Source organism: Chelon labrosus (genome assembly GCF_963514085.1).
Source record: "Chelon labrosus genome assembly, chromosome: 14".
In the NCBI taxonomy this organism is placed as follows: domain Eukaryota; kingdom Metazoa; phylum Chordata; class Actinopteri; order Mugiliformes; family Mugilidae; genus Chelon; species Chelon labrosus.
Window position 1 is genome coordinate 27,914,607 of NC_140347.1, and position 18,120 is coordinate 27,932,726.

The following is an 18,120-nucleotide window of genomic DNA, read 5'->3' on the forward strand; positions in this document are numbered from 1 at the left end:
CACCGTGCCCACAGTTATTTTCTCCAAAGCCAGGATGTGTACACTGTGTGAGAGCGGACTCTGTGCCTGCACATTCGACATTATCCAGCCATATTGGACCAGAGCCTCTACCAAAATGGGCACTAGTGGGGGCTGCAACAGCATGGCCGCAACCTTGTTGCCTGCACACTACATCAGCGTTGCTCATTCCCCATTCATCGTCGCACACAGTTCCCCACTGGCCTTTATAGAAGATCTCCACTCTTCCAGAACATTGACTTGAGCCACCCACCAACCGAAGCGGTGCTGCATATGAAAGCAGAAATGACCAATCAGTTGCTGGCCCCAACTACTCACACTACTTTCTCAAATAATGTTATATTACGGGAGTTCTTTCATCAAGAATTACAGTGTCACTGGAGTCTAATTCAAAAGTTTACCTTGCAGCAAGGAGTCAAAACATGCACTATGGCAAGTACAGAATCGACTGATAATAGTAAGGTTACATTCACTCATATACAGTAGGTCCTGCTTTCAATACGATTACAGAAAGACAGCCTTGTTGGAAATCAACTAGTTACAGCAAAGGAGCTGTAGACTGGGTGCATCTGTGCCTTACCTGTGGGACATTTCCCCTAATATTTAATTATAGAGAGAACATCTTGTGCAACATTTTTTTTGCCCAGTTGTGTGTGAACATTTTTCAACATATCCAGTAATTGAAATAGTTTTACCTGAACAGAAAGCACTAGCATCATGTTCATGTCCACACATCGCTGTTCTGAATCCCCTGAGTGAGCATTGCTTAAGAGAAGTCACGTTTTCAAAGCATGAGCTGCTAGCCTCCACTACTGACCCACTGCCTTGCCCGAAATGGGCCCTGCCAGGAGCGCTCACAGCGTGCCCACACTCCAGCAGCTGACACACCACCTCGGCTTTGCTCTGGGTCCAGTCTGAGTCACACACTGTTTGCCACACTTCTCCATGTCGGACCTCTACTCTTCCAGAGCACTCATCCCTACCATTTGCCAGACGGACCTCCAAGCTTCCTGTGAAGTCAAGCAAACTAAAAATGTAGCAACAGATATGCCAGTCAAAGAAAAACAACAATACCTTTAACAAAACTGCAGAAGAACTGTATTGAAAAGATTTTGTCTGATATCTAGAACAACGAATGTGACAATATCTTTCAACATTTTTTGTATAGGTTTTCTCTTACCTGTGCAGACAACACCAGCAACTGAGGAAGTGTTGCAAGTACTGTCTCTAAATGGTCTTTGTGGGCACTGATTCAGTGTAGACTCCATCCCATTGCATTCAATTTGATCAATCCATGTCTGCCCTGAACCCTGTCCATACACATCTGTAGTGGTAATCGTATGAGCTCTACCACAGTTCAGCTGCCTGCACACAACCATGGCATCATTGATGTCCCAGGATTCACCGCACACATTCCCCCACTGGCCTTTATCGTAGAACTCCACTCTTCCAGCACAACGATTGGGCCCATCGGTTAACCTCACAGTTCCTGGAGAGGACAGTTGTTACCTTAATGTACACAGAATTCAACTTAGCGCAGCACACTGGGGATGTTGAAATTCACTTTTTTGTACTGTATATCCTGTTTGTTGGTGTTTGTTTAGATGTGTGCACTTATTTAGTTAGATTCAATTCAATTCAATTTTATTTACACCACCGGTCAAACGTTTTAGAACACCACACTTTTTCCAGTTTTTACTGAAAATAATTCAGTTTAGTGTCTCATTCCACTCTGAAACGAAAGCATAGAACAAATAAGCAATTTGAGTTGAAAAAGAAATCATGGAATCAATTTATAGACCAAAATGTATTTGACTCATCAAAGTAGCCACCTTTGGCAGATATAACTGCTGAACACACTCGTGGCATTCTTTCTACAATAGAAATCAAACATTTTTCAGAAAGTTCTTCCCAAGTCTGTTGCAGAAGTTCCCATAAATGTGTGGCACTTGTAGGTTGCTTGGCTTTCACTCTTCTGTCCAGTTCATCCCAAACCAGCTCGATGGGGTTTAAGTCTGCAGACTGTGCTGGTCACTCCATGTTTTCAAGCTTACCATCTTGTTCTTTTTTCCTGAGGTAGTTCTGGCATAGCTTGGACTTGTGTTTTGGTTCATTATCTTGCTGTAGGATGAACCTCTGACCAACTAGGCGCATACCAGAGGGTATTGCATGGCGCTGCAGAATGCTGTGGTAGCCGTTTTGGTTCAGGGTGTCACTCACCCTGTACAAGTCACTGACCCTATATCCAGCAAAACAGCCCCAGACCATCACACTTCCTCCTCCATGTTTGACAGTTGATGTCACACACTGTGGAACCATCCTCTCACCTACTCGACGGTATACAAAGATCCTGCGTGATGAACCGAAGATTTGAAATTTTAATTCATCAGTCCATAATACCTTTTTCCAGTCTTCAGTAGTCCAATGGCGGTGTTTCATGGCCCAGGCGAGCCTCTTTGTCTTATTCTGACATCTTAGTAATGGCTTTCTTGCTGCAACTCGTCCTGTCAAACCTGCAGCTCTAAGTCTTCTCTTCACAGTTGAAACTGAGACTTGCTTACTACGACCACTATTAAGCTGTGCTTGAAGCTGTTGTCCTGTGAGCCGCCTATCACGCAAGCTGTTAACTCTCAGAAACTTGTCCTCTGATTCAGTTGTGGCTTTGGGTCTGCCAGATCTCTTCCTGCCAGAGTTTCCCCCAGTTTCTGAGTGCCTTTTGATGGTGAAGAAAACTGTACTCACTGCCACCTTGACTTTCTTTGCAGTTTCCCTGTAGGAAAGACCTACATTTTTAAGTGTTACGATGGTCTGTCTCTCTTCCATTGGTAATTGCCTTTTTCTCGCCATTTTTGTAGCAACACACTACTTTCTGCAGTATAATACTGTTCACCTGATACTCATGAGGGTCGGTAGGTAGGTAGGTCGGTCGGTCAGTCGGTCGGTCGGTCGGTCGGTCGGTCGATAGATAGATAGATAGATAGATAGATAGATAGATAGATGAATAGGTTTTATTTGTCACATGCACAGTTACACATAGTACAATGCACAGTGAAATGTATTCTTGTACCTGCAGCCAGTAGTAAAAAAATATAAGTACTACAGTAAAACAGTAGTTTACACACAAGTTATGCAATATAAGTGTAATGCACACCAAGAGAAATAGAATAAAAATATAGACTGTAATATAGAATAAAATATAGACTGTAAGACTCAAGAGTTGAGCAGGCGGACGGCATATGGATAGAAACTCTTCATCAGCCTCTCAGTCTTTGTCCTCAGGCATCGGAAACGCCGGCCTAATGGCAGTAGAGAGAAGAGAGAGTGTCCGGGGTGACTGGGTTGTTTCAGGATCTTCTTGGCCCTTAACCTGCAACGTTTGGTATAAATGTCCTGCAGGTTGGGGAGGGGGGTTCTGATGGTCCGCTCCGCTGAACGGACCACCCTTTTGAGGGCCAGGAAGTCCTGCCTGGTGCAGTTTCCCATCCAGGTGGTGATGCTCCCTTCACAAGATGCTCTCGATGGTGCAGGTGTAAATGTTCCTGAGCACCTTGAGAGGGAGCTTAAAGTCTCTGAGGTGTCTGAGGAGGTGGAGACGCTGTCTGGCCTTCTTCACGATTGTGTTCAGGTGATGAGTCCATGACAGGTCCTGTGAGATGGTCACTCCCAGGTATCTGAAGGTGTCCACTCTTTCCACCTCAGAGCCGCAGATAATAAGTGGTGCTGTTTCCTGCTGAAGTCCACAACTGAAGTCCTGACGTTCAGCAGGAGGTGGTTCTCCCGGCACCAGTCCTCCAGCTGGGACACCTCCCTCCTGTAGGCTGTCTCGTCGTCGTGGGAGATTAGTCCTACAACAGGGGTGTCGTCAGCAAACTTGAGGATGATGTTGGAGTCTGAAGTGGCCTCGCAGTTGTGTGTGTACAGCGAGTACAGCAGAGGGCTGAGCACACAGCCCTGGGGGGATCCAGTTTTGAGAGTCAGGGGGGCTGAAGTGTGGTGACCCACTCGGACCACCTGTGGTCTGCCGGTCAGGAAGCTGTAGATCCACCTGCACAGGGAGGAGTCCAGGTCCAGGTCATGCAGCTTAGAGGCCAGTCTGGAGGGGACTATGGTATTAAATGCTGAGCTGTAGTCAACAAACAGCACTCTCACATAGTTTCCCTTACCAGTGTCCACATGGGAGAGGGTATGTGGAGGAGGAAGGTTATGGCGTTGTTTGTAGATCTGTCCGGCCGGTATGCAAACTGTAGTGGATCCGGGGTGGCGGGCAGTGTGGAGGTGAGGGCTATGGGCCTGAAGTCATTGGAGCTGCTGGGGTGTGGTTTCTTTGGGACAGGGACTATTATGGACTTCTTAAAGCAGGTTGGGATCACACACTGTCTGAGTGAGAGGTTGAATATCATTGTAAACACAGGTGCCAGCTGATCAGCGCAGGTTTGAGGACACGCCCACTAATTCCGTCTGGTCCAGCCGCTTTCCTGGTGTTCACACTTTTAAACACCCTCCTCACGTGGCGCTCCGTCACAGTGAGTGTGTCCTCCCTTCTGGCTGAGAGCGCAGCGGGCAGTCGGTTTCCCGACTCAAAGCGCGCAAAAAAGTTGTTCAGTTCGTCAGCCAGAGAAGCGTCGGCACTCACGGGGTGGGTGCTGCTTTCTAGTCCGTGATGGTGCATAGTCCCTGCCACAGTCCCCTGGAATCAGACTGTTCCATCAGTTTCTCCAGTCTTTGGCCGTAGCGGTGTTTTGCCTCTTTCACCGCTCTGCGAATACTGTAAGAGGCCGACTTGTATTGCTCCATGTTCCCAGAGGTGAGGCAGCGGTGCGGGAACGCAGAGCGTCGCGGACAGATCGATCCACCCACGGCTTCTGGTTGGGAAAAGTCTTGATGGTTCTCCTTGGCGTGGTATCATCCACAACTTTTCCGATAAATCCCATAGACATATATACATAGACGCCGCATCGACTGTGGAGGGACGTGCCTAAAGCGCCGCCATCTTGGTACAGGGCTAGCAGAGGCAGCGGTGCATGAACCTACGAAGGAAAGAGGTACTCCTCAATCTCAAAGTAGGATTATTCGCTGAATTTTGGACCGATTTCCAAACGTATGATTTGTTAAAAACGTCACACATGTAGCTATGATAAAAAATATGGTTTTACTACCCAAATACAAATTCTACTTAATGTTATCAGCAGACTAGCCTCTGTCAGAAGATTGTAAAGAAAAGATGCCGGACTTCAACTGAGCGATTTATGATCACTTTTATTGTGTAGAAACACCATTCCTCCATAGATGTAATGCACTGTAGGAGTGAGTGGCCCTGTTCCAAGATGGCCGCCCTGTAGGCACGCCGCTCCAGTAGGCGGCAGCGCTCAATGAGGCGTCTATGTATATATGTCTATGATAAATCCCACAACCGCTTCCGTAAACTCCTCGATATCTCCACCCGCACTGCTGTAAAACATGTCCCAGTCGGCTGAATCCAGTGCACCCTGCAGAGCGGCCCCCGATTGATCTGTTCAACGCGTCACTTCTCTCACTGTAGGGGGTTCCTGCTTCAGCCTTTGTTTATATTTATGCATGAGAAAGACAGCGGCGTGATCCAATTTTCCAAAGGATGGGAGATGTTTCGCTTTGTAGCCTTCTTGGTACCACAGTGTGTTCCAACACTGCTTTTATGCAGACAGAGGGGGTTGTAAGTAACCAAGAAAAGTTGGAACTTTCAAGGTGATTCAACCTTCATTGCTGCAGAACAGCTTTAAATTGTTAACCCACTTCGTGTTCCCTGAAAGAGGCCTTTTTGTATAATTCTGAAATGTACATTATTTTTCAGATTTCGGTAACCAAACCTTTTTTTTTAACCTCTGGCTGTTCAGTACTTACCTTTGTACTATTTCAAGCTATTTATTGGACTTGCACGACTTGAATTGCAATAAATAACTGGGAAAATGAGGGTGTTCTAAAACTTTTGACCGGTAGTGTATAGTGTCAATAACAATATAAATCGTCTCAAGACGCTTTACAAAACCCGGCCTGAAACCCCCAGAGCAAGCCTGAAGGCAACAGTGGCAAGGAAAACCTCCTTTTTAATAGGAAGAAACCTTGAGAAGGACCCAGCTCATATGGAGGGAACCATCTGCCTAAGGCCAGCAGGGTACAGACAGAAAAGAGAGAGAAGAGATCAGCAGGAGACACGAGATAAACATACATCTGTCATAGATACATATATCTGACTAAAGCGTACATGTGGAATCTTAATTTAGTCAAAGCTGATATTCCCTAAAAGTGTAAAGATGTTATATTTCTGCTGTGGTTCTACCTCAGCACCATAGTGTCCTACTGTGTCAATTTTTGGTTCACTGCACAATTGGTTGTGCACTGGTTTGTGAATTTCCATTTTGAAGATTAGAGGTCTGCATTTCAGTTGTGCCCATTCTGGTTTCTTTTGGAGTCAGAAGTGATGATGTCTGGACAAGTGGGTGGAGTTGGAGTGGCGCAAGGGGTGGATCTAAGACAACGCAAGTACCAATTTGTGGTTCACAAGTTAGTAACAGCCTAAATCATAACCTGGCTTGTAATTTAGTCTGTTTAACTGTAAGTAGGTTAGTAGTAATACGTCAAGTGAGAAGAAGGTTCATTCTATCAATGGCTTATTTACAATCTGTCCGTGGAGTCGCCCACTACTGGCCCCCTTTTTTGCCTACTATGTACGACTGGACTTGAAATTCACTCCATTACACACTTTAGATTTTTAAAAGAAAAATATAAAAGTTTTCTCTTCTTTTAAAAAGGAAAATATTATAAATAACTGCGTCAGGCGTCCATCGTCATGTTGTCAGTATCAATCAAACATGAATTGTGCCTTGTGGTTTATCTGATGAGCCTTTAGATGAGAGTTACTACATGTATAACAACATTCCTTGCTTGTCTTTACTGGAAAAAGATGGGGCGTGCTCATGTCTGTTAGAGAATAATTTCTCTTCCCTATAGATAGTTTGTGTAGTTAATGTTAGATTACTGCTGGGGTCAGTTATCTGCCCTATTTTCTCTCTGAGGAACATGCCAAGGCCATGGTCCCTCTTTTGGCGCCTTCAATCTCACTGCCTGGCTGTCTACAGGCACAGCTGTGGAGTTGGATGATAATGTCCTTAGTCACTGTCTGACAATTTGTATTTCCTAGTTGGTGTGAGTCCTTATCTTCATGTTTATATCATGTATCATCATGTATAATAGCCAATGGGATATTGACACATCTCCCCTTTGTTGCCTCGGCCCACCTTTCTAGTATAAGAATCTGAGCTTACAGTTTGTCCCTTAGAATTTGAGGTGGACTCATGCACTTACGTTGTGATGACGAATCTTCGGTTCTCCTCGATCGAGCCTAGTCCTCGATCGAGCCTAAATAAACTCCTTCCGCATAAGACATACAAGACTCTGGTACTTCTTCTTCTTCTTCATCGGCATCACCATAAATTCCTCCCTAACAATGCCCTTATGATGACATATGGTGCTGTAAACTCAAATGGCTCATTTCGAGAAACTCTTTTTGATCAATGGAGAAAGGAATAATTGTAGGAGATGGCCTTTTTCTCATCTCATCTGTTTTGTAGGACAGTATGTCCCTCGAAAAGAATGAATGCATATGAGTCCATACTATGTTTTAGTGTAACAAAAACTCAGGACATTCCCATCTTTTGTGTCTTACCTGCACATGAAAGTGAAACGCCTTCACATCTCCCTGTGTGTTCTTCAATTGCACACTGGCTGATGGAAGTCACATTACTAGAGCATCTACTTGTAAATCCTCTGAGTCCACTGTCACCAAACCTGAAGACTTCTTGGGTTTGGTCTGGAGAGCCACACTGAAGTTCATTACACACAATTTTAGCCTCTTCATCGGTCCAGGTGTTTGTACAAAGTTTTCCCCATTGGTCACCATGTTTGACCTCCACTCTACCAGAGCAGCTGTCAGTCCCATTGACCAGTCTGACATTTTCTGGAAAACAAGCAGTTAATAATTGTTGTAAGTGGTTTGTCATCAGAATTTTGATCAACGGAATTCATATAAGCAAATGTGTTACCTGAGCATACAACGCCAGCATCTTCATTGTGGTCACAGCCATGTTGTCCAAAACCTCTATGCGGACAGTCAGCAAGAGACTTCTCGTGACCAGTGCACACAATATCGTCCAGCCAAATTTAATCTTGACCTCTGCCAAAGAAGGCCTTGTGCTTGACTGAGAGAGCATTCCCACAGTTCATCTCTCGGCATGTGACTGTCGCTTCCGGCATCCCCCATTTGTCGTCGCAAACTGTTCCCCACTGTCCATCATGGTAGATTTCCACTCGACCGGAGCACCGATTGGTCCCATTCACCAGTCGAATTGGTTTACCCTCTGTAAATAAGGAAAAATTATTATTAATATTACTTCAGAAGCCAACCAAGATGGAGACAATCACATATCAATACTACTGGCCAACTTTTTGCCTGCTATGTATGACTGGGCTTGAAATTCACTCCATTACACACTAGATTTTTAAAAGAAGATTATGAAAGTTTTGTCTTTTTTAAAAAGGAAAATACATGCATAATAGATACAGTGTGCTTGTACTAACTCAAATGTCTATTGCGTGTTAAGTCTTACCTGTACATTCGACAGATGCCTCCTCAATACGGTCTTGGGTGGACCTGGCGTAGTCAATTAGTGTGCACTGTGTGAGTGAGCTTTCTCTACCGTTACAACTGATCCTATACCCTCTCAGATCTCCACTTTGACCAAATGATCCTGAGGTCTTGACAGGATGTCCACAGTTCATTTGTCTGCACACCACGGTAGCTTCATTCATTCCCCAGTTAATACTATACACTGGTGACCAGTGTCCACCATTGTGGAGCTCCACCCTGCCTGAGCACTGGGTAGTCCCATTGATCAGTCTAACGGTAGCTAGAAAGAAAAAAGGGGAGAATGAGCAATCATTTGTTGGATACATGAGGAAGAAATAACTGATTAATAACAGCCACTGTGTGACTTGATGCAACTGAGCGATAACTGAGATGATACCTGAACAAATCACACCGGCATCTTCTGCATGGCCACAGTTATTTTCTCCAAGAGAAGAATGTTGACAGCGCAAAAGGGACGTCTCATTACCGAAACAGTTGACATCATCCAGCCAAATACTTCCTTGGCCCTGACCAAAGAAGGCTCTAGACTTGGCTGTCAGAGCTGCTCCACAGTCCACAGCTCTGCACACCACCTGTGCATCTCTGATGTCCCACTCATCATCACACACTGTTCCCCACTGGCCATAATGCAGAACCTCCACTCTGCCAGAGCAACGGTCAGCGCCATTAACAAGCCTTAATGGTGTGATACCTGAAGACAGATAAACTCATGTTAAGAGTACTTACAACCTAAATTAAACACTATGGTCAATAATTGTCATTCTAAACTCATTCAGAATTATAATGTGTCTTGTTTTCCTGTTTCCAAAATGTCCAAGCTTTGAACACAGCACTGACATGTAATAATCTTAGCATTTCAAATTCAGCAGATGAGAAATTTTAACATTCGTCTAGACCAGCCACGTGATGAACATTTCAGTCTCCTTTAATTTCTACGTCTGGTCTCCACTCATGCATGAGAGAAATTTTTGGCTCTTTGGTGGCTACATATCCACTATGTTGCCACTTTGTCTACCGTTTAGTGCTTGGTGTGTTTGTCACTTCAAGTTTTTAAATTGTGCCCCTTTGCCTAAAACTGTTAGGAATTACGTAATGACATCGCCCAGGCCAGCAGGTAATGCATGTATAGCCTAAGTGTAGCCTAAATTTCCGAGGCAACCTCGGTAATTTGACCGCGATTAACCAAACATGCTACTGGGGGGAGAGTTGGGCAACAGAGTCTGATAACTTTAGACAACAACACAGGGAGCGGGACGGGATTTGGGAGTCTTTCTCTTGGGATTTTGAGGGACAGGATTTTTTTTTGGGGGGGGGAATCAACTAGGGGAAATCAACTCGTTACAGCAAAGGAGCCGTCACTGGGTGCATCTGTGCCTTACCTGTGGGACATTTCCCCTAATATTTAATTATAAATAGAGAGAACATCTTGTACAACATTTTTTTTTGCCCAGTTGTGTGTGAACATTTTTCAACATATCCAGTAATTGAAATAGTTTTACCTGAACACAAAGCACTAGCATCATGTTCATGTCCACACGTCGCTGTTCTGAATCCCCTGAGCGAGCATTCCTTAAGAGATGTCACGTTTTCAAAGCATGAGCTGCTAGCCTCCACTACTGACCCACTGCCTTGCCCGAAATGGGCCCTGCCTGGAGCGCTCACAGCGTGCCCACACTCCAGCAGCTGACACACCGCCTCGGCTTTGCTCTGGGTCCAGTCTGCGTCACACACTGTTTGCCACACTTCTCCATGTCGGACCTCTACTCTTCCAGAGCACTCATCCCTACCATTTCCCAGACGGACCTCCAAGCTTCCTGTGAAGTCAAGCAAACTAAAAATGTAGCCACAGATATGCCAGTCAAAGAAAAACGACAATACCTTTAACAAAACTGCAAAAGAGCTGTATTAAGAAGATCTTGTCTGATATCTAGAACAACAAATGGGACAATATCTTTCAACATTTTTTGTATAGGTTTTCTCTTACCTGTGCAGACAACACCAGCAACTGAGGGAATGTTGCAAGTACTGTCTCTAAATGGTCTTTGTGGGCACTGATTCAGTGTAGATTCCATCCCATTGCATTCAATTTGACCAATCCATGTCTGCCCTGAACCCTGTCCATACACATCTGTAGTGGTAATCGTATGAGCTCTACCACAGTTCAGCTGCCTGCACACCACCATGGCATCATTGATGTCCCAGGATTCACCGCACACATTCCCCCACTGGTCTTTATCGTAGAACTCCACTCTTCCAGCACAACGATTGGGCCCATCAGTTAACCTTGCAGTTCCTGGAGAGGACAGTTGTTACCTTAATGTACACGGAATTCATCTTAGCACACCACACTGGGGATGTCTTATTGAAATTCACTTTTTTTGTACTATATCCTGTTTGTTGGTGTTTGTTTAGATGTGTGCACTTAATTAGTCAAAGCTGATATTCCCTAAAAGTGTAAAGTTGTTATATTTCTGCTGTGGTTCTACCTCAGCATCGTTGTGTGCTAATGTCTCCATTTGTGGTACACTGCACAATTGGTTGTACACTGGTACACTGTACTTTCAGTTGTGACCATTCCGTTTTCTTTGGAGTCAGAAGAGACCATATTTGGACAAGTGGGTTGAACTGGAGTGGCGCAAGGGGTGGATGTAGGACAACACTAGTAACAATTTGTGGTTCACAAGTTAGTAACGGCCTACATCATAACCTGCCTTATTATTTAGTATATTTTACTCTTAAGTGGGTTAGCAGTAATCCATCAAGTGAGAAGTAGGCTCATGGAGTTGCCCATTACTGGCCCTCTTTTTGCCTACTATGTACAACTGGGCTTGAAATTCACTGCATTACACACTTTAGATTTTTAAAAGAAGATTCTAAAGGTTTTCTCTTCTTTTAAAAAGGAAAATACATGCATGATAGCTACAGTGTGCTTGTACTAAGTCAAATTTCTATTGAGTGTTAAGTCTTACCTGTACATTCGACAGATGCCTCCTCAGTACGGTCTTGGCTGGACCTGGCATGGTCTGTTAGTGTGCACTGTGGGAGTGAGCTTTCTGTACCGTTACAACTGATCCTATACCCTCTCAGATCTCCACTTTGACCAAATGATCCTGAGGTCTTGACAGGATCTCCACAGTTCATTTGTCTGCACACCACGGTAGCTTCATTCGTTCCCCAGTTAATATTATACACTGGTGACCAGTGTCCACCATTGTGGATCTCCACCCTGCCTGAGCACTGGGTAGTCCCATTGATCAGTCTAACGGTGGCTAGAAAGAAAAATAGGGAGAATGAGCAATCATTTGTTGGATACACGAGGAAGAAATAACTGATTAATAATCAGCCACTGTGTGACTTGATGCAACTGAGCGATAACTGAGATGATACCTGAACAAATCACACCGGCATCTTCTGTATGGCCACAGTTATTTTCTCCGAGAGAGGAATGTTGACAGTGCGAGAGGGACGTCTCATTACCGAAACAGTTGACATCATCCAGCCAAATGCTTCCTTGGCCTTGACCAAAGAAGGCTCCAGACTTGGCTGTCAGAGCTGCTCCACAGTCCACAGCTCTGCACACCACCTGTGCATCTCTGATGTCCCAATCATCATCACACACTGTTCCCCACTGGCCATAATGCAGAACCTCCACTCTGCCAGAGCAACGGTCAGCGCCATTAACAAGCCTTAATGGTGCGATACCTGAGGACAGATAAACTCACGTTAAGAGTACTTACAACCTCCATTAAACACTATGGTCAATAATTGTCATTCTAAACTCATTCAGAATTATAATGTGTCTTGTTTTCCTGTTTCCAAAATGTCCAAGCTTTGAACACAGCACTGACATGTAATAACCTTTTCTACTGATTTGACGTGAGCATTTCAAATTCAGCAGACGTGAAATTTTAACATTGGTTTAGACCAGCCACGTGATGAACGTTTCAGTCTCCTTTAATTTCTACGTTTGGTCTCCACTCATGCATGAGAGAAACATTTGGCTCTTTGGTGGCTACATATCCACTATGTTGCCACTTTGTCTACCGTTTAGTGCTTGGTGTGTTTATCACTTCAAGTTTTTAAATTATGCCCCTTTGCTTGATCCATGGTTATTGTGAATATATATTGTAGCAGTAATAGTGGCCTACAGTTTATACCAACAGGTTGCTGCTGCCCACATTTCTTTCCACAATAGGTGTCGTGGGTATCTGATTTCTACTGCAAACATAGCAGTAGATCCAATGTAGCTGTTCATGGAAACACAGGTCTACATGTCTGTACCAAGCAACAACTTTCTGGTCTGAAAAATGAAGCCAGGGCAGAAGAGCCTAAAACTGCAGTTCTCCAAGTGGCCACTTGAGGATGATTATTAAACTGAGTCAGGTGTCCATCAGAGGGTGACAATTTTTCGGGACTCCCGCGGGAATACCGTGACCCACGGTACAGGCGGGAGCGGGACGGAGCCAGAGATTAAATAAAAAAGGTGGGCAAACCTTTCTCCGTTAGGAATTACGGAATGAAATCGCCTAGGCCTGCAGGTAATGCATGTATAGCCTAAGTGTAGCCTAAATTTCCGAGGCAACCTCAGTGATTTGACCACGATTAACCAAACATGCTACTGGGGGGAGAGTTGGGCAACAGAGTCTGATAACTTGGGACGGGATTTGGGAGTTTTTCTCTTGGGATTTTGCGGGAAAGGATTTTTTTTGGGGGGGTGGGGGGGCAGTCACGTGATCGGGATATGTCGGGAGTATTTTTGTGGGCTTGGGATGGGATGGGAGCGACAATTGATTCCCGTGTCACCCTCTAGTGTCCATCCTCATAGTGTCGGTTTCAATCAAACATGAATTGAGTCCTTATCGCTAGCACCACCAAGATGGCAATGGCCAGAGCCACCACACTGAGCTTCAAAGTCACCAAAGATGTTTCAAATTGGTTTGTTGACTTTTCTTTTGGTTAGATGAGCTTTACTACATGTGTAACAACATCTTTGCTTGTGTTTACTGGAAAAAGATGGGGCGTGCTCACGCCCTTATGATGACATATTGGGCTACAATCTCAAATGACTCATTTCGAGAAACAAAATCAATGGCCTTTTTCTCATCTCATCTGTTTTGTAGGACAGTATGTCCCTCGAAAATAATTAATGCATATGAGTCCATAATATGTTTTAGTGTAACAAAAACTCAGGACATTCCCATCTTTTGTGTCTTACCTGCACATGAAAGTGAAACACCTTCACATCTCCCTGCATATTCTTCAATTGCACACTGGCTGATGGAAGTCACATTACTAGAGCATCTACTTGTAAACCCTCTGAGTCCACTGTCACCAAAACTGAAGACTTCTTGGTTTTTTTTTGGAGCGCCACACTCAAGTTCATTACACACTATTTTAGCCTCTCTATCAGTCCAGGTATTTGTACAGAGTTTTGCCCATCGGTCACCATGTCTGACCTCCACTCTACCAGAGCAGCTGTCAGTCCCATTGATCAGTCTGACACTTTCTGGAAAACAAGCAGTTAATAATTGTTGTAAGTGGTTTGTCATCAGAATTTTGATCAATGGAATTTGTACAAGCGAATGTGTTACCTGAGCATACAACCCCAGCATCTTCATTGTGGTCACAGTCATGTTCTCCAAAACCTCTATGCGGACAGTCGGCAAGAGACTTCTCATGACCAGTGCACTCAATATCGTCCAGCCAAACTTGATCTTGACCTTGGCCGAAGAAGGCCTTGTGCTTGACTGAGAGAGCATTCCCACAGTTCATCTCTCGGCATGTGACTGTCGCTTCTGGCATCCCCCATCTGTCATCGCAAACTGTTCCCCACTGTCCATCATGGTAGACTTCTACTCGACCAGAGCACCGATCTGTCCCATTTACCAGTCGAATTGGTTTACTGTCTGTAAATTAATGAAAAATTATTATTAATATTACTTCAGAAGTCAACCAAGATGGAGTCAATCTAAAAATGTCATAGTGTGAGCACATGCATGACTTACTGGTACAAAAAAGGGTGGCATCAGTGCAGCTTTCCTTGAAATCTTGAAGTTTGCACTCTGAGATAGAACTCTCATTTCCAAAGCAGGTTGTTTTGACTCCAGCCAGGTTCTGTGTCTCTCCAAAATCCAGTGATACATTCTGAACAAGAGGTGTGCCGCAGCCGACCTCTCGGCACACCACCTGGGCTTCTTCGTTTCCCCAGCTGCTGCTGCACACTCTTTTCCACTGGTTTTCGTGGTAGACTTCCACTCTGCCGTTACAACGACTGGTTCCGTCGAGCATTCGCACGTGATCTACAAAAGAAACAAATTAAATTGCTTGAAACAAATGTGAAAATGCTCCACGATGAATAATAAGGTGAAACGTTCAAACTTTCATTGTTCAAATTCTTGGGGAAATGTCTATAAAGACATGTCAGTTATTTCAGTTCAGATAAAACAAAAACACAAGTTTTGAATTGAAATATGTCAGTCAGTATAAACATGACTGGGAGCATGCTTAGATCAAAATATTACTGCCAGACATTGTAGAATAAGCTGATTCTTACAACCTTAAAGCTACCTTTAGTTACAGTCGGGGACTTATGCATGAACAATAAAGAGTTTTTGTACCGTTTAGGTTTGTCTCCATTTCTGGATAAAAATTGCTCTAAAGGTTCTTTTAGAGTACTGCGGAACATAGACGCCGTAACCTAAGCACGCATCCTGCGCTGGCGCCAGTCATACTTCATAAGTCATAAGTCTGGCTTGCTCTGTAAATACGCCACCCAAACACTAGTCGGCGCTGTGTAATTTTTGCCAGTCGAGTTAATTTTTGTTTTTACTTCCTGCTTCACTTTCAACAATGGCAACTGAAACTTTTTCCGAAATTTCGCCAAAGACGAGTCATACAAATGTTAACCTTTCCTCGATGTGTTCCATCTTTATTGATCCAAAGTAATCAATTAAAAAATTGCAGAGATGGAGAAGCAGCCGGAAATACTAAAGCAGAAACACGCTACTACCAAGTGAACCAATCACAGCTCTTGTGGTCTGCGTTGCCACGGTGCATAGTTACATTTCTGAGGAGGTGCATGTCAGCTACAGCGCTAGGGTCTGTGTAGTGTCTGTGCTGTCTCCGTTTCCTACGTCTATGCAATTTCCTTGCCACTCTGCCATGCACACATGGTCATTTAGTGTTCTCACCTGACTGTGGGTTCATGAACATTAACATTAGCAATGTGAAAGAGGCCTTTAGTTGCTCAGACTTTACCCTGGGGTCCTTTGTGGCCTCTCAGACTATTCTGCGTCTTGCTTTTGGAGTGATCTTTGTTGTTCGACCACTCCTGTGGAGGGTAACAGTTGTTTTAAATCTCTTCTATTCATTCACAATCTGTCTGACTGGTGATTTGTGGATTCAAAAGGTTTTGTAACCTTTTCCCCCTTGATGAGCAGCAACAACATCTCCTTTTCTGAGGCTCTCAGAAAACTCTTACGTCCATGCCATCATAGACTTCCACAAACATGTGTTGTGAGGATCAGACTGACTTTTTTTATTTACTGATGCCCAGAAAAAATTGCAGATGGCACATTCTGGTGTCATAAATGGCAATTTTCTTATTGTGATTAATATTTATTGCCCATGCTCTTTTGCTGTCAAAATTACCCTCCGTGGCACCGTCATTACCAAAATGTCTTTGTCAAATGGGAGAAAAGTGGACACAGAGAGTTTTCCAAGAACAATGGACCAGCTCCTATTTATTCATAGAGGTTAATAGGAAACCTGTGTGCTTGGTGTGTATGCAGCAAGTTTCAGCACTGTGAAATATAAAGAATATAAGAATACAATATTCATTATGAGACACATCATGGTGAAAAATACTGCAAAGGCAACTGAGAAGAGGGAGAGCGTAAATGAATTGTTAGTGGGTCTGAGGAAACGGCAGTCTGTTTTTACCCGTAGTTTTTACCTGTGTCTGTTCTCAGTCATAAATTTAATGAAGAAAAATCAGTCTTGTTTTGATGTAATGCAGAGAGGAAATGCCCTACTTGTGTACTTTAAACCGTCAATCTCCAGCTTCTTCATACAGTAATAAGATACAGTAAATGCTGCACTAGCTGCTTTTCTCCTTTGTGCTGTTTCCTAATTTGTCTTGGCAGTTTCCCATTTCAAGGCAGTTTCCTGGTACAAATTGGGGAACTGAATTATGATGCAAGGTTTTAAAACATTGCTGAATGTATGAAATAATTCTGTGTTTGCACGTTCACTGCTAGACAATATCCAAGGAAAGAGCTCTGAAACATAATGGGTCTTGAGTCAGTGGTCTGTAATGTTGAGTTCTGTTGAAGAGATTGCGCTGATTAGCTTAGCTCAGCAGAAAGGAGATTACTGGAAATTTGTTAGGCTGACCGTATGTGTGACAAAACCCACCTACCAGTAAATCTATCACTCACTGTGTATTTTGTGTCTTGTTTACTTAATGGAGAGGAAAAATAGGTTTTATTATAGATTATAGTTATATTTAATATTATAATATGATGACATTTATACAGATTCAAGAGGGATAATGTACTTAAACTTAGATACTTGAGAATTCCTTGAACTAAGGTACTATAAATTATGCTATTTGCTAAAGTGTGTGAAGTAAAGCAAATGCACGTTGCTCCCAAGTTAAGTGAGTAAACAGTGGCTTACCTGAACAGATGACCCCGGCATCTTCACCATGGCCACAGTTGTTTTGCCCAAACGGCCTGTGTGGACACTCGAGGATGGAGGACTCATGACCAGTACACTGCACATCATCCAGCCAGATCTCGTCCATTCCCTCTCCAAAGAAGGCACTTTCTTTGGCCTCAATAACCGTCCCGCAGTTTAGCTCTCGACAGACCACTTCGGCGTTGGTTACGCTCCAGTGATCGTCACACACCGTCCCCCAGCTCTCTCTGTAGTACACCTCCAGTCTGCCAGAGCAGCGCGAAGGCCCCGTCAGCTTGATTTTTTCACATTCTGGAAATGAAAGCATAATTGCTGCACATCTACTGGATCTCAGTGACAGAAGTGACCCATTTGTTTCTTTTCTTTTCTTTTTTTTCTTGTTTTAATTCAGAGCAGTTTGTGAGAACCTTATTAACTGAAGATATACACATTTTCAGTCGTGAGCCATGAATGACACATACTGACCTGTGGGCAGCAGTAGACTCAGCAGACCTGCAGCAGAATTATATAGCAAATTATTCAAATTAATCATAGCAGTACAGGTATTTGAATATTTAAAACATCCTCCAATAAATACAAATACACAACAGTCAGTACTATAGTTTGTCAAATTTTCAATTCAACTCAGAGGGGTATTTGGCACTTTCAGTAATGAAAAAAGCTAAGACTTTCTTGTCTCTTCTGTGGTTTTGAGAGTATGCCAAAAAGTAAACCAAAAACAG

At 43.7% G+C, this 18,120-nt stretch overlaps 2 protein-coding genes across 2 annotated transcripts; both read right to left on the reverse strand.

The window, feature by feature from the left end:
• Positions 1–213: 213 nt before the first annotated feature.
• On the reverse strand, positions 214–11,839 carry LOC311499875 (scavenger receptor cysteine-rich domain-containing protein DMBT1-like; the record flags this gene model as incomplete). Its single annotated transcript, XM_084561011.1, has 8 exons — positions 214–1,523; positions 7,808–8,008; positions 8,094–8,149; positions 8,223–8,406; positions 8,650–9,389; positions 10,324–10,512; positions 10,854–10,991; positions 11,668–11,839. The coding sequence occupies 8 exons, from the start codon at positions 11,837–11,839 to the stop codon at positions 1,095–1,097; spliced, it is 2,109 nt and encodes a 702-aa protein (XP_084417137.1). The 3' UTR covers positions 214–1,094.
• LOC311499876 (scavenger receptor cysteine-rich domain-containing protein DMBT1-like) lies at positions 11,660–17,705 on the reverse strand (the record flags this gene model as incomplete). The annotated part of the gene is made up of 5 exons (XM_084561012.1): positions 11,660–12,400; positions 14,290–14,604; positions 14,704–14,997; positions 17,118–17,158; positions 17,314–17,705. 5 exons carry the CDS (start codon positions 17,703–17,705, stop codon positions 11,997–11,999), a joined length of 1,446 nt encoding a protein of 481 aa, XP_084417138.1. The 3' UTR covers positions 11,660–11,996.
• Positions 17,706–18,120: the final 415 nt, after the last annotated feature.